The 16,921-nt window shown below is 47.6% G+C and overlaps 1 protein-coding gene across 1 annotated transcript in view; it reads right to left on the reverse strand.

Annotated features, from left to right (window-relative positions):
* Positions 1 to 1,162: 1,162 nt before the first annotated feature.
* STK32B (serine/threonine kinase 32B) overlaps positions 1,163 to 16,921 on the reverse strand; it is a 414,569-nt gene continuing 398,810 nt past the window's right edge. Inside the window, exon 12 of the mRNA XM_080796953.1 lies at positions 1,163 to 3,149. Within this exon, the coding sequence (XP_080653079.1) occupies positions 3,011 to 3,149 (139 nt within the window). The 3' untranslated portion in view covers positions 1,163 to 3,010. The remainder of the gene's footprint in view (positions 3,150 to 16,921) is intronic.

Genomic DNA, 16,921 nt, shown 5'->3' on the forward strand with positions numbered 1-16,921 from the left:
TTTTAGTGGGGGTAGGAAAGCCCTGTGGACACCACCAGTCTATAGCTCGTCCTACTATACCTAGATTTCAAATAACAATCCTTATGCAAATTCTTGCTTGGGGATGGGTTTCTCTAATCAGATTGCTTGCTCAACCAGTACTGGGCTGGGTTACAAACCCTGGGAATGGGGGTTTGAATGAGGGAGAAGGGAAAACTCTTGTGGAACTTGGAACTCAGGAGAGATATATCTGAGGGGGTGGACAGGGATTGGGCACTCCATTGGGTGGGGGTGGGGGCTGGGCAGCACTGTGACCTGGAAAGCCAAAAGCCCCAGGAAGTGGCAGTAGGGCCAGACTGGAGACAGGAGGCTGCCAAAAGAAAGCTTCACACAGCCCACCCCCATTTGTGTTGGGCTTGCTCTTATCTCATTCATTCCAAAATTATTGTTTACCTCTTATGAACCAGGTAGTGTTGGGACTGGAATATGGAGGGTGGGTACAGACATAACCCTGAAGAGGACCCGGCATCTCTTAAGGGCTTGGAGGCATGGAGGATGATCCATGGGCAAAAGTAGTCCTACTGTGCAGTTAACAGCCATCAGAGCCAAGAGAAAGTAATACAAACTGCATGAGCAAGGATGTGGACGAGATTATGTCTGGCTTGGTTTAGTGCTGCCAGGAGACCAGAAGGCATCATGGAAGAAGTGGAAATGACCCTTAAGAGATATGTATTTTGATGTGCAAAGATGGGAGTTGAAAGGCATCCCAGGTAGGGAATGACAGGGTGGGCAAAGGCAGGGAGGCAGGAAATTGAGAAGTCTGTTATAAATCAAATGCTGGTTACACCCACACGTGTGCCGTATAAACGTCTGAGCTGGAATTCGACATTTTAAGAATGTTTTCCTCTAGGTGAAAAATTCTCGTTTTTCCCCTAATGAATAGATCACAGATTTCTAGTGTAAAATAATCATTATGATGAATAATAATAATATAAATTGTGATCAAGTTGGATGGAGACTTGAATTGCCAAGTTTGGTTGTATTCTGTGAGGAAAATAAACACATCACCAACTTGGGATCCTTCCCCTCCCATCTTTATGTTTCTAATTCAATTTGAGCCTTTTGACTCAGAGGCACACTGCCCATCCCACCCAACCCCAAATAAGAACAAAGTTATAAGAAGGAATGTCCAAGAAATAGTTTATTCTGAACAAGAAACAACACTGACTTAAACACAGCCAGGAAATCCAGCATCTCTTGGGCTGCTTCCAGCTCTTGCCCCCTACTTCATGAATTCAGCCCGGCAAGAAATCCAACATGCTGCCCGGGTCACAGTGAAGAGAGGAGCAGCCCTGTGATTTCCTGGAGGGAACAGGACAGTGCCGATGGGGGACAGAGAGTGACAAGTGTGCAAGACAAGTAGACTTATGTGGGCAACATAATCAAGAAATAGGCTTGGTTCGAAGGAGGAAAATAATGATCATTTCTTGTTTTTAAAATAAAAATATAAAACCACACCATCCATTAAAACATCTCTTAATATATCCAAGAGACAACGTCGACAGCCCCGAGCATCGATTTATGATGTAAAAAGTAAAAACCGGAAGTTGTTAAGAAAAAATAAAAACACACCTGAACTTTGAACAGGGATAGACAGAGTTCAAAGACTCCCGAAGAAAAGTTCAAGGGGTTCTAAACACCAAGCTTATTTCTATAGAAAGTGACCTGCCAAATGAGTGACATAGCAAAGTTTCTCCAGACGATGACAGTGATGCCCAAAAAATGTGGTTACCATTCAGTGAGCGGTGCATGCTGGGTGCGCCATGCGCCGGATGCCATTGAGCCCTACAACAACCCTGCAAGGCTGGTTTTATCATCACCGCTTGAAAACAAGGAAATGACACATAAGTGATTGTGCAGTTTTGCCTAAGGTCTTCTGGTTAGTAAACAGCAGGGCTGGATTCTGGAGGAGCCTGACTACATCTGAGCTCTGTCCCTGGCACTACAGCTTCTCCCCATTCAGAGGCCGAGTGCTCCCCCAACAGGTCCTTCAGCAGTCTGTTTCTTGTGTGAGTCTACTGTCCTTCTAGAGTGAACTTTCTGGTCACGCATACTTCTCTGTCAATACAGGACCACCTCATCAATGGCATTTGGGGACCCTCTTTAAGACAATGCTGAGGAGACCACTTCACGCCCTTTGCAGGAGAAACACCTAGAAGGGGGATGGGGACTCAAAATTTGGCTGTAGGACTAGTTTGGGGAGAAACTCTGATGGCACTTGATCGGAGCAACTGATGGTCAGTGACTTCACCTTTCAAAGGGCATCCCAGTGCAGGGTGTGGGGTGGGGTGGGGAGCTGCTGAAATTATAGGCGGGAGGCAGTCTTCTGTGAATAAGGGCAGATGTGTACCTGCAGCATCGAGACCCAGGGGGCCAAGCTGGTGTGCAGGTCATGCCCTCTTCCAGGGTCAGAAAGACTGGCCTGGCAGAGAAGAAAGTAAATACACCAGGTTTTGCTCCAGGATTTGGGAATGGTGTTCCCATTGGACGGGCAGGAACAGAGATATTTATTTTGACACTGGGTTGCATTTTCAAAAGTACTGTGTGACGAGCCATGATGGTCCGAACTGTAAAGTTGGGATGGTCTAATTACTTTACGGGACAGGAGTGCACTTCAGATATCAAGGTTGTATTTTGCCTGTGTAAACAATTTCAGAAATGTCACAGGTTTTCCATGTCTGCTAACCATTTGGTTTCTCCCAATAACCTTGTAGTTTTAGGTGGGACAAAGAGCTGTTTTAACCCCTTTGGCAGATGCAGAAAACAGGCACAGGAAGGGCAAGGTTGTCCAAAGTCACTCAGAGAATCAGTCAGGCACCTGGGACAGGAACCTGGGCTTCTCAGCTCAAGTTCAAGGCTGTCTCTCTGCATCTGATGTCATCAGGGGTGAGACAGGGGCCATCGTGGCACAGAGAGGGGCTTCCAGTGGGCAGGACAGAGATGTGTGCAATCCCGTCAGGCAGGTGGTGGCTTAGCTGCTGCAGCCACGGGAGCAGGCGTGGGCCAGAATGTTGTTGTTGCACCCGTCCTGGAGCTTGCCCTGGGTCTGGCTCCCAGCCCGGCCTTCTGTGTCCACGAGCTGGGCGCTCTGTCCCTGCTGCCTCCTCAGCCTGCAAACAAACACAGCACAGACCTGAGATGGTGACGTGGAGTAGAGGGCAGCAGGATGGCCAGGAGATGCATTTGTGCAAACAGGGCAACTGGGAAGCCCTCAGTCCGTATCTTCCCCGGGCCAGAGTGTGGTGCCCTAGAGCCATGCAGGCCTGGGGTCCAAGCCTGGGTCAGGTGCACTCCTGTGTTAAATACAGAGCCTCTGTTTCCCCATCTGTAAAATGGAGACAATTCCTGTCTTATGACTCCCTGGGAAGTCTATAGATCACGTGTGTAATTTGCCTAAGCTCACAGTGTCAGTGTAGGTGATGAGTCCCAGACAGCATTCATTCATGTGTATGTATTGAACACCCACTGATGTACCAGCCATCCTGCCAGGGAGCAGCGGAAATCCCGGCCAGCAAGGTAGTCATCTTCTCTTTCCTCGTGGAGCTTACTGTCTAAATGGGACAATGGGCACTAATCAAACTACCTTCCAAATAAATATCCAAACAGATGAGCACCCAGCCTTACAAAACGGCCCATGACAGACTGTTAAGGGAGCATGATTTTAAAGATTGCATTTCTTCATAGCTGGCCTCCTGGTCACCCTCCACATGATCTAAGATGTCAACATTCTTCTCCTTGTGACCTGCAAGTTCAGGTTCACGCAGTATCCCACAGCTGTCACTGTGTGTATGGTGCAGGCAAAAAATAGAATGGAGACATTTAGGGAGGAAGAACATAGCTCTCTGTACTTGCTTCCCAGGCACTGTTGGTCAAGCTGCTGTCTTCCAGGCCTTGGCTTCCCTATCTAAACCTGGGATTCTACCATTCACTTGGAGGAAGCTAAGGGGATCAGAGAGAATGCGTGTAAATTATCTACTATGGGGCTGGAAATAATAAGATTGCCACCATTCTCCTTGTTCTGGAAGATGCAGGTTTCAGCCTGAATTTACTTTTCACATTAGGAGGTTCTGTCAAAGAGAGTGCAGACCTAATGCCTGACACAGGGCAGTGCGGATGCCCCCCAGTGACTACAACACAGTCCATGGCCTTGACGGGTCACAGGACCTGCGTGCGTGAATGTGTGTGTATGTGTAGTGTTTGCAACAGTGTCAGGATATGAGTGAGTCCTTCGGGTTATGGTGAAGTAGCAGCAGCAACACAGTATTTTGAAGACCGTCAACTTGGTGGCCACTGCCTCCTACCCTTTGTCCACCTGCAGGGGCAAGGACCAGGTGTGCAGTCCCTCTGGCCCCGAGGCTTGTGGCTGTCCAGGTTAATACACCTGGGAAAGGAGCTTAGGGTTAACATTCATCATCTTAGTGGAGGAGGGGTCAGTGCCCAAAGGGCAAGCTGGGATCCAGAGGACAAAGCAGGGGAGGCAGGGTGAGTCTAGTGCGAGGGGTGGGGTTGGTCAGACTTCCTGGGCAGGGCTGGGAACTGCTTGGGAACCTTTCTCCCTTATCTCTTCTCTGTCCTCCCCTCTACCCTGGGAGACTCTTCCAGGCACCTCTGGAAAGAAAATCAGATCATAACTAGGGAAGACTTAAATGGTTAAGAAACTAAATGGAAAATGCCTGTACTTCCAAAGTAGGACATCCTGTTTGGTTCACATTTGTAATGCCATATAATTCTCTGGGTGTATCACAAGGTAAAGGTGAATCCCATTAGGATTTTCTTTGAAATGCTCAAACATAGCACAGATGGCATTACTGTCTCTAGACTCTTGTACTTCTCTGACACAAAATATAGCTTCCAAATTTGCATAATAGAGTGGAGTAGATGAGGGAGATGGATTTGGAAGTCTTGAGTAGGTGGGGAAAGGCTTCCTGCAGGGGGCAGCATTTAAGCTGGACTTTAAGGATTGGTATGGAATGGGGGTAGCATGAGGGAGGGACAGGGATTTGAAATGAAGGGACATGAGTGAGGTAAGGCACAGAGAGTAGAGCAGAATATGGCAGCATGGACCAGCATCCTTTCTCGAACTAATGGTTTAGACACTTTGGTAGAACTAGCAGTTTCAAAGTCCCGTACATATTTTATATGACCGTGAGTACTACACCCTAGAGCATCAACTAAATGAGGTATGGGTCATCTCCTGGCATTCTCTCATCAGATTCAGTGTGAACCAAGGTTGCTGAATGAAGAAAGAAGGACCTTTCTCTAAAGGTCCATCCATCCACCTATAGCCTATGGAGCTGAAATTCGAATCCAGTTCTGGGAGGCACCAAAGCCAGCATTCTTCCTACTTCCCTCTATATCTGTGCCCCCATTCACCCACCAACCATTCACCATCCATTCTCCACCCACTCATCCATATGTTCATCTACCTACTTACCCACCTGCCCATTCATCTACCCCATCCATCCATTCATCCATACACCCACTTCTATATGCCCACCCTTCTATCCTACTCCCAGCCCATCTATCCACTCCTCATTCACTTACTTATTTACCTCCCACCCACCTTTCATATACACACCCATCCGTCTACCTCATCCATTCATCATCCACACATCCGTCCATCCATCCATCCATCCCCTCACCTATTCTTCATCTATCTCCTTATCTACCAAGTCACCTATCCATCCATTTGCCCACTTCATCTATTCACTACACACCAATCTGTTGATCTCCTCACTCAGCCCCATTTCCCATCCACCCATACACCCCTCAACTATCATCTATACATTAGATTCCCTTCTACCCACCACCATCCATCCATCCATCCATCCATCCATCCATCTACCACCCTCCCAGCTTATCAATGTCTTTCCACCTTCCACCCACTCACCCACGCATTCAGTACCCTCCCCTTCCACCAGCACTGCCTGTGGCTCACAGTGGAAGGGACTGTGGAGCAGGACACAGAGCAAACAGTGAACATTCACTGTGACAAAACTGCTGGAAGGGAGTGGCATGGCATAGCACTAAGGGCCCAGGCTTAGAGCCAGGCTCTTTCTGTCCCTGGGTCTACCACTTACTAGCTATATGACTTTGGGAGACTGGATTCAAACCCAGAGCTATTGTTCCCCCAGTCTCCTGCTCTTTCCACTGACTCCTGTGCCATTCAATCCTGACCTGGAGGGAAGAGAGCATGGAATGATTTTTTTCACACTCTGAAGGAATTAGAAAGGCTCATGTTGTTCAAATAGGAATCTATGAACCAAGACAGAGATATGAAACCATTATGATTGTGGCTCTGAGAGCTCACTTCTGTGACAAGCCCACAGCTCAGTTATCTGTAACTCTGGAAGAAATGAAAAAGGATTTTGCATATCCTACTAGTCTGCTGATGCAAATTGGCTGGTTATCTCCTCAATGGCAGGAACATTTAATTTTCTCAGGCAACTTATCAAATTAATTGTCAGCTTTGTGGCCAGGATTCCAAGTGACAGACATGAGTTCCATCAACCTCCCGAACTCTACCATCAGATGCCAGAAGGAAGCATTCTGAGATAGTGAACCTTGACCAAGGAGAGTAAGACACACATTAAAATTTGTAATAAATCTGGCTGGAGGCATTTTTTCAAAGGCATAGCATTTGAGAAGAGTAAAACAAAATGATTAGCAATCAAAGTCATTTCAAATCAAGCTACTTCCCACACGCAGGATGGAGTGAGTCTGCTTAATACCAACATCCATCTGCTATGGACTTTCTATAGGTGAGGCCTGACCTCTGATGTGAGAGCCTGGTTTTCATGAATGCAGTCGGCATAAAGTGCTTTCACACCTATTCCTAGCATTCCACTGGCTCTCCCCATGTATGTTTCCTGGCGGTGTGGAAACATGAATGGAGGGGTGGGGCAAAGTGGTGCAGTGGGAGAGTGCAGGGCTGGGAGTTAGGTCAGAGGCCCAGCCTCACCATCACTGGCCAAATGACCGGGCACTCGCAACTTCTTCAAGCCTCTCTCTCCTCACCTGTTAACGCAGGGATGGGAGAATATGAACCACTGTGTGCTACCCGACTGTCTGTTCCATAGCAGGTACTTTATAAAGGGCAGCTATTTTTTTTAAAGATTCATAAATTTATTTGAGAGAGAGCACATGAGCTGGGGTGGGGGGGCGTCAAACAGAGTGAGAAGCAGATTCCCTGCTGAGCAGGGTGCCTGACCCTTGGCTTGATCCCAGGACCCTGGGACCATGACCTGAGCCAGAGGCAGTTGTTTAACTGACGGAGCCACCCAGGTGAAGAGCAGCTATTTTTATGATGATGACTAGTGTGGGGGTATTCCCCTTTTGCAGATGGGGAAACCGAGGGTCAGTAAGTAAAACTCAACTACCTGCAGTAGTTCTGGTGAGTGACTCCCAGCAAGGAGGTCCCCAGAAATGGCTCTTCAGGCCACATCCTTGTTGGGGATGGGGTCAGAGCAGAAGAACTGGAGGAGTGGAGGGTGCTGGAATGGGATATACAAGGGATGGCTGAGGGTCAGGACCCAGAAGTGGGTGAACTAGGACAACAGGCTTAGTACAAGAGAATCCACTCCCCAGCATTTGTGGCGGGATGCAGAGGGGGCCTCAAACCGGGGAAGACCAGGGCATGGAACTGGAGACTGGAACCAGGTCTCCTTATCCACCGTGTCTCTCATCCACAGTGCGTCTCTCATCCACTGGAAGGGGGCCACAGCATGGCATCTGTTCTCTTTTCAGCACCCAGGCCACCAACCAGCCTGCAGCAGGTACACAAACTGCAGATTCCAGCAGGATGGGTGGGCCAATAAAGGAATAAATGCCCACCCTTTATTAAGCAGGGTGTTTTCCCAAGTTGGCAGGCTCTGTGTCAACACCCCAAGGGGGAGAAAAGGCCAGGTGTAATTAGATGAAGCAACAGGGTGTCCTAGTTGGACAAAAATTGGATTGCCATTTGCAAAACTAGTGAGTCACGGCCCTTGTGGGCAACAATTCACATGAGTTAACATGCATGGAGCTTTTTCTCTTGTAGCTGAGGGAGTTGGGATAGGTTGTTACTCTGTGTGTGTGTGTGTGTGTGTGTGTGTGTGTGTGTATTAATTTAAAAAATTAAGGCAAAACAATGTTTGACACAGCAATTAATGGATATGGTTTGATAATTTTGTATATAATGAATTATATGAACAAACACTTGTGTAGGACTGCTTATGTGGCAGAGGCTTTTAGGTACTTAACATGCGTTAACTCACTTGTTCTAACAACAACCCTAGGAAGTAAGTATTTGCATCCCATATTGCAGATCAGGAGACTGAGGTGCTAGCGTGAGGTCCAAGGTCATAAAGCTAGCTAGCAAGAATCAGTGTTGAAAACCAGCCAGTCTGACACCAGAGTCTGTGCTCTTAGCTATTATGTATACTGCTTCTCTGTGGTTCATGAAAACCAGAGTTGAAGTACAGGAAAATTCTGTAAGCACACATGCCAAACTGAGCGAAAGTTATCCGGTTAGGGTTGGGAGGTGTCTACTGAAGTGAAGAAAGCAGTCACTTGTGTGTATACTGCAAGAATCCCTTCTCTAGCATCCCTAGAGGAGACCACTCTTAGCAGAACATTGCTGCCCACCCCTATAAGACAGCCCTCTGCATGGCAGATAGCTCAGACCCTTAGAAACTCTTCTACTTAGAAATGAAACAGAAATATGCTTGTGACAGCTGCTCCCCTTTGGCCTTTAGTGTGTTTTCTAGAATAATTCTCTCTCTTCAGTTCTTTGAAGCCCCCTGGGCTGACCATCTCCCATTGTTCCTTACCTTCACTCAGCCCTGCTTGGTGCCTGGGAATCTGACTTGGTGGGGAAGGGGGGCAGAGCTCTCAAGCCCTTGGCTTCAGCTCGCTTAGTCAATGGGGATCCCTGCAGAGATCAAGAGGAGCAAGGGGAATCAAGTTGGGGCATCTATTCCCCAGGCCCTCCCTGCACAGTCTCCTTGAGCAGCTGGGGACACTGGAAGGTCACTCTTCTAGCTGAGGTAGCCCTGTCCCCCAATGGTCTCCCTCTTCCCCTCTCTTCCTGGCTTCCTTGAAGCCCCAGTCCACTGCACTAGCCTGTGTGTGAGCCGTGGGACATGCAAAGGGCCTTTTCAACTAACATCTCCTTGGAGTATTTCCTCTGAGATTCTGACCGATGAAACACAAGACCGGAAAGACTCTTCCTTAAGTAAAGACTCAGTATAACTGGCTGTTCTACTTTCAAACCTCATGACTTACTGGGAAGATCACCTTGTATGCAACTCTTATCTCACAAACTCAATAACAGCTTTTGGCCAGAAGCATTAGAATTCTGTCTGTTTTATCTGCTGTTGCCTAAAGCAAATGTATTTGAGGGAGTCTTCGGATGGAGCCCGCTACACCACGGGTGTGATACAGCAAAATGTAGCGGATTATCTTACTATCCTCTCCCTCTCTCCCCCACTTTGCAAACAGATCTCGCTGGGGGAAAATGGAAGGGAATGCAGTCTCAGGTTTCTGAGTGGTGGGGACTAAGAGGTATTGAGTGTGTTCTCCAACACCTCCTTGCTGAATGCTTACGTCCACCTTCTGGAGAGGAATTAACAATGCCCCTGGTGAGGATGAGAACGGATATAAAAAAGATGAGCAACTGGTGGTGGGTCACACAGCTTTTCAGGCCCAAGCCCAGGCTTGAAAGGAGGACTTTGCTCTTTCTGCCATCTCAGCCACATGTCTCTTCCTGCATGCCTGCATGAGCAGATTTCTCTCTAGATTTAGAGGTGAGGCTGATCTGTGTCTGAGATGACTTCCAGGGGAGACTTGCTGGGTCCTCAATGATTTGGGTGCACAAGAAAGGCATGCATGGGCAGCCTTGTAGATGGGCAGTCACTAATGGTGTTTACCAGTCTGATCTTCCGTTTTCCCGGGACCCGGCAGGAGCTCACGTCTAGGCTCCTGGGGCTAGGCAGGCTGTGTGCCCGGTTTTGGCCAAGGAGGGTGAATAGAAATGTTACCAACAGGCTGGAGCAGGGCTGATGCTAGACCCTCTCAAAGTGTCTTTCCTCTGTCACTGTGATGCTCCAGAAATGCTGTTTCCGGCTGAGTTCTGGAGTGAGGAAGATGATGGTGATGTGGGAGCAGCAAACCCCCACCCACCTCATGACCTGCCATAGACATATAGCATGAGTAAGAAACAAACCTTTGTTGTTGTAAGCCCCTGAGATTGGGGAATTGATCTGGGTGTAGGAACTGGAGGTCCAGACACTGGTCTGTTGGTGAATAATGGCATCAGTGCAGTTCAGAGCTGCACAGTTCCCGTAGGGAAACCCTGTGTCTCCAGACAAGAATGAACTCTTTGACAGTTGAGGGGCCTGAGTTCAGGGTCCACTTTGGGGCTGCTCACCTCTCTGCTTGGGCAGCCGGCCCTGTCTGTCCCCTTACCCTCCCTGCCCACATCCATGTATGGTTACCATGTTTCACCTGCCCAGAAGAGGAGGTCAGATGGCAAGCCAAGTGGGACCACATGCTTTTCCTTTATTAATCTGCCCTAGCCTTCAATATCTGTAACGGCCCCCTTTTTTTCTCCTCTCCTGGACTCAATTAACCCTACACTATCAATTCCCCTCAGTGGAGAGCATTGCCATTATCTTGCCTTTGTGGTTGTGGGTTCAGACAGCAGCTGCCACCTTTAATAGACCTCAACTCCCTGGTCCTTTCTATTGACTGGGTAAGGGCAAGAGCTTGACCCAAGCAGTACCAATCACAGTCCTCCTCTGATGGCCAGATCAGATTGGTCCAGGAGATATCACCTGACCCAAGCTGGGCCAATCAGAGCCATTCCCTGAGATACTAGAATTTGAGATTTGGAAAACCTTCCCCTTCTTGACTTCTCCTCAGCGTCCTCTTTCTTTCTTTCTTTCTTTCTTTCTTTCTTTCTTTCTTTCTTTCTTTCTTTCTTTCTTTTCTTTCTTTTCTTTCTTTTCTTTCTTTCTTTCTTTCTTTCTTTCTTTCTTTCTTTCCTTCTTTCTTTTTAAAGATTTTATTTATTTATTTGACAGACAGATCACAAGTAGGCAGAGAGGCAGGCAAAGAGAGAGGAGGAAGCAGGCTCCCTGCTGAGCAGAGAGCCCGATGCGGGGCTCGATCCCAGGACTCCAGGATCATGACCTGAGCCGAAGGCAGAGGCTTTAACCCACTGAGCCACCCAGGCGCCCCAGCGTCCTCTTTCATCTCCTTTCTTGAGTTTGGTGGTAGAGCTGGGAGACTATGGCACTCTCAGCACTGTGTCTTCCACTGTGTGTAAAGAACTGGTTTACAGTAAAAGAAAAGGACTTCAAAGTGCAGAAAAACAGAAGTTGTCAAGAAAAGGAAGGAGTGAGTCCTGGCCTGGGCCCCAGCGACCTTGGAGTCTCCATGCACCCCAGCCCCGTGGCCACAGGAGCCCCCCAGTGAATCCCGTTTCACCTAGGCCATTAGCTTTTTCTCTCCATTCCTTGCAGCCATGACAGTCTCAGGGAAGTCAGCATTTATGCTGGTATCTGTCTCGGTGACCTTCCAGGGCCACAGTCTTTTCAGGTGATGCAATGAGACTTATGTGGATAATTATTAAATTTATTAAAATATCACTCATTTATTTTTGTGTCAAATGTCTATCCTTTTGAAATCAATAATTTTTATTTATTTTGCGCTATTTGTAAAATAACTTTTCTGCGACTATAGGTATACTTAAAATTTTGGTTAAAATTTGGGAGGAATCCAGGGTTCATGGCTGCCAGTCATGGAAACTCAATAGTCCCTGGAAGGTGTGCGTGTTTCTCAGGGGTGCCTGATGAAGTACCAGCTGCTGGGTGAAATGTATTCTCTCGAAGTTCTGGAGGCCAGAAGTCTGCAATTCAAGGTGTCAGTGGAGCTCTGGGGGAAAATCCTTCCTTGTCTCCTCCAGCTTCCAGGGGTTGTCAGTAATCCCGGCCATACCCTGGACTGTGGCTGCATCATTCCAGTCTTTGCCTCTGTCTTCAATGTCCCTCTCCTTATTGAGACCCTAGTGGTTGGATTTATGGTCCACTCACATCCGGTTCAACATCATCTTAACTTGATCACTTCTGCAAAGACCTCTATTCAAATACAGCATGGGGGTTGTGCGCAGTCCAGGAGTTCATCATATCCCTTTAAGGGACACAGTGCAACCCATAAAGTAGGCATTTCAGGCAGAGAATCTGAGGCTTTTTCATAAGAAGCCTGGGAGAGGGCCGGAGCTGGATTAAGTGGAGGAAATCAACATTAAGGATCCTAAGAGAAGTTGCCAATTACCCCTAAGCACTTATTTCAGACCATCTTACTGTTTATACTCCATTTTTTTTACATACATTCTAGGCAATGCTCTTCCTTTGCTTCACTTGGGTATTTTAATTAAGGCTTCAACGTTTATAAAAAGTTAAAGGCGAGAGCCAGAGTAGTATAGTGGAAACCTATGTGGGTCCCCAGGTCTATAAAACACGGACTGCTGACTTCAGGCAAATGACTACTTCTCTCTAGATGTCCACATTTACAAATCGAGGTTGTGGTGAGGATTAATTTTAGATAAAACGTAAATGCATGGCATATAACAGGTTTGCAACATGCATTTACTATCACATAGTGATAGTATTATTTCATTTAACTGGCTGGTAATGAGATTTGTAGATGTAACAGAGAGAAAATTAGACCAGGACTAAAACAACAACATTTACTTCAAAACAGACCATTAGATCCTACTTATAATTTTCAAATTCATACAGAGTCCTATTTCATAAAGGATTTAATAAGGCCTCTAAGTACTCCCATACAAAATAAGGTACCTCTGTCTTACTAAAGAGAACTGATTGAAGGGGAAAGAAGACGGGACTTTAAATAATCTAAGCCTGAGCAGACCAGTGACAGCATTGTACTCCTAATACAAACAGGCTATTTGTCAGGGACCGTGTGTCACTCCTCAACCCACTGGAAACCTGTCATGTTATATTTTCCTGGGTCTTCAACTGGCTGGAGGGAACATGTCAAGATCAGGAGCCCCTTTTCTTTTTTATTATTATTATTTTTTATTATGTTACGTTAGTCACCATATGGTATGTCATCAGTTTCTGATGCAGTGTTCCAGGATTCATTGTTTACACCCAGTGTTCCATGCAATATGTGCTCTCCTTAATACCCATCACTAGGCTAACCCATCCCCCCCAAAACCCTCAGTTTGTTTCTCAGAGTCCACAGTCTCTCATGGTTTATCTCCCCCTCCTATTTCCTCCAATTCACTTTTCCTTTCCTTCTCCTAAAGTCCTCCATGTTATTCTTTATGCTCCACAAGTAAGTGAAACCATACGATAATTGACTTTCTCTGCTTGACTTAGTTCACTCAACATAATCTCCCCCAGTCCCATCCATGTTGATGCAAAAGCTGGGTATTCATCCTTTCTGATCGCTAATACTCCATTGTATATATGGACCACATCTTCTTTATCCATTTGTCTGCTGAAGGGCATCTCAGCTCCTTCCACAGTTTGGCTATTGTGGACATTGCTGCTATAAACATTGGGGTACAGATGGCCCTACTTTTCACTACATCTGTATCTTTGGAGTAAATGCCCAGTAGTGCAATTACTAGGTCATAGGGTAGCTCTATTTTCAATTTCTTGAGGAACCTCCACACTGTTTTCCAAAGTGGCTGCACCAGCTTGCATTCCCACCAACAGTGTAAGAAGGAGCCTCTTTTCAACCAGGCTTCAGTCCCCCTTGATGGAACTGGCAGAGGGTCCTGACTCTTGAGTTTTCATGGAACTCTCGAGTTTTCATGGAACTATCAGGATTCTGCAATCCAAGCACGTGTGAGGCCATCTTCATCCATGGCTGAAATTCCTCCTGCTGTTCCAGGTCACTGAGCTGATTTTCCCTGGCCATTTTCTTGGGCTTTGGAAAGGCACCACCTTCCTTGCAGAGCAGTGATCCCAGAAATCCTGGCCTTCCCTAACACAGTTACCTGGGCTCTTCCCCTCTGCCATAGGGGGCAGTAAAGCTTCGAGACCTTCTGAGATTCAGAGAGGCCACTATAGTCCAGTTAGGCTTTTATCAGTTTCCCTAACTGTGAAATGGGAGGAAAAATCCTACGAATAGGATGGTGACGAGAATGGAATGAGCAGATGGCTGCAAGGTGCTCCCCTTACTCCAGAGTTTAGAATAGAGTTGCTCTCAATTGTTTGTTGGCTCCCTTTCCTGTCTATCCTCATCTATAAATGACGTTTGGACCATATGATCAGAATCTCAAAGACTGGAGAGAACCTAAATATGCTGGCCTTGTTTCAGAAGGAAGGGTCCTTGACCTTCACCTCTTTCTAGCAATGGGGCCAGGGGACGTGCCAGCTGTGAAGGTCCCTCCTTTGCAGATTACTCTGCAAGATGCAGGTAGAACCCTTTTCTTCCTTCCCCACGGGTTGCTGAAGAAACAAGAGGAACATTAAAGGACTCTGCAAATGGCACAAACCTTGTATAGTCAAAGATCACTGATACCCAGGCCAGCCCAGGGTATGATGTTGAGCCCAAGGCCAGAGAGGCTGGACCTACCCCTGCCCCCCCTGCTCAGGCACTGAGGGCAGCAGGACCAGGGCCTGCCCCGTTCATCCACTTTCTGAGCTTGAGATGAATCATACTTTCATGTTTCTTGGCCTCCATCCCCCCAGTGGCTCCAGGCCACAACAGAGGGTCCCTGTCTCACTGCCGGGGTCCTCCAGGGAGGCAACCTGGGCAGATGAGGTCACAACACGTTTTGATTGTTCATCCTTCTGATGCCTTAGTCCAGGCATCCCACGCTGGTCCCCAGCTGAGCCTGGTGGTGGCTTGATGCTCTTGTGCTGTCTCAGGATGGGTAAGGAGGACGGACTGCTGTCATGTGAATGTGTACAATCTTATACCTGTAATGCCCGGGTTCACTGACAGGCAATATCTATGCAGCTAGTGGAAATCCCTTGTTCAACATCAAATGTATGGGGCAAGGGGCCATTTTGCATTTTGAGTTAGTGCCTGGGCCCTGGAGCCTGATTCTCTCCATGGAACCCCAGCCCTGCCACCTCTTAGCCATGTGCCCTCAACCTGCCCTTCTTCACTGATAATGGGCTGGGGGAGGGGTAAAAGTACCTACTCATAGGATGGATGGACATACTGCATGGAATAGACTAGGTGCCCAATAAGAGTGTGCCCTCATGGCCATCCGTTCCATGCGAGCCACTGCCCCACCTGGATGCCCTGGAGAGATGCCCTGAAGACACCACTTGCAGAAGTACCGCCTCCCTTCAGGTCCTGAAGCTCATGCTACCCGAGTGTGATCCCTGTGAGAACAGGGGAGCTTGGGGGTGCCTGGGTGGCTCAGTGGGTTAAAGCCTCTGCCTTCGGGTCAGGTCATGACCTCAGGGTCCTGGGATCGAGCCCTGTGTCAGGCTCTCTGCTCAGCAAGGAGCTTACTTCCCGCCCCCCCACCCCCCCACCCCCCGCATGCCTCTCCACCTACTTGTGATATCTTAAAAAAAAAAGAAAAAGAAAAGAACAGGGGAGCTTGCTCCCAGCTGTGTCTCCCTGTATCAGACCCTGAGTAAACACGTGTTGAACAGCTGGATGAAAGCACACGCAGCAGAAAGAGCCCAGAATCTAGGAGATAGGAGATTAGATCCCAAGTCCTTTATATTCCAGTTCAGAGCTTCAGACACTGGGAATCTTAGTAATAACGCACCTCAGGAAGTGTGGAAAGGAAGGATCAAAGCAGTGACTCCTAACCAGGGTGACGAGAACATTGGGCAATGTCTGGGGTCAGTTTGGGTCGTCACAATGACAGAGGGGCTACCAGTATCTATGGGTAGAGGTCACAGATGCTGGTAAACATCGTACGATGCACAGGACAGTCCCCGCATCAAAACACTGATGTCAGTCGTCATCAAATGATGATGGAACTGAGGCTGAGATATCCAGGTTAAAGAAATGGGATCTCAAACCATAGAATCATATACCGATGTTGCTTATTATTATTAATAGTATTATTAAGTATGACAAATGCAGTATTTAATTTTTAAATATAACATTCTCAGAGCCTCCAAATGTTGCTTTAATGTGATTTTAAGTCTGTTGGTTTCTTTATGAGATGACACGGACAGAAATTCTAGCTCTTGAAACTCCTCTCTCACCAGGGGTTCCTGATTCTGGAAAACTCTGTCACAGGCTATTGAAAAGACCTTTTGGAAAAACTGCACTCATCTCTTTGGCCAAAAATAGGAGGACACGACCCACAGTGTGTTTCTCAAGCTAATGGGATCCTCAGCTGCCAAGATTTCAAGTCCCTAGCCTGATCCCTGGAAGTAGACGTTCTACCTGGCCTGGTAGCCTTCTGTCCGCTGAGACCAGAAACCAGCAATAAACTTTGTTTCTAGAAAATTAGGCAGTGCTCATTTTAATTTTGTTCTCTGTTTAGAACGTGAGGTCCAGCGAGGTCAGACCCAGGGCACGTCCTCCGCATCCCAACAGTGGTCTATGTACATCTGTACCCCAGCATGTCCCCTGTCACCTGTGAGCCTCCTGAGGGCACCGGTCCTACTAGATCTGCTTCCATGTCTCAGGGTCCAGTCCAAGAAGACAGCTTCCTGGTAATGGACTGAATGAGAATCTCCTACTGGAGATGGGATGGCTGATGCCCGTTGGCATCCCCCCGGTACTGCATGCCGAGGACGACTTCCTCATTGCATGGGGGAAAGGGAACCTTTTCTCTGCTGCAGATCCCATTCTCGCTGAGGGTCTTACAGAGGCCAAGTAACCATGCAGGGGTAAAGCCCTTGGGAGCATGCTTAAGCCCTCGAGGGGTCAGAGCTGC

Source organism: Martes martes (genome assembly GCF_963455335.1).
Source record: "Martes martes genome assembly, chromosome: 2".
NCBI classification, from domain to species: domain Eukaryota; kingdom Metazoa; phylum Chordata; class Mammalia; order Carnivora; family Mustelidae; genus Martes; species Martes martes.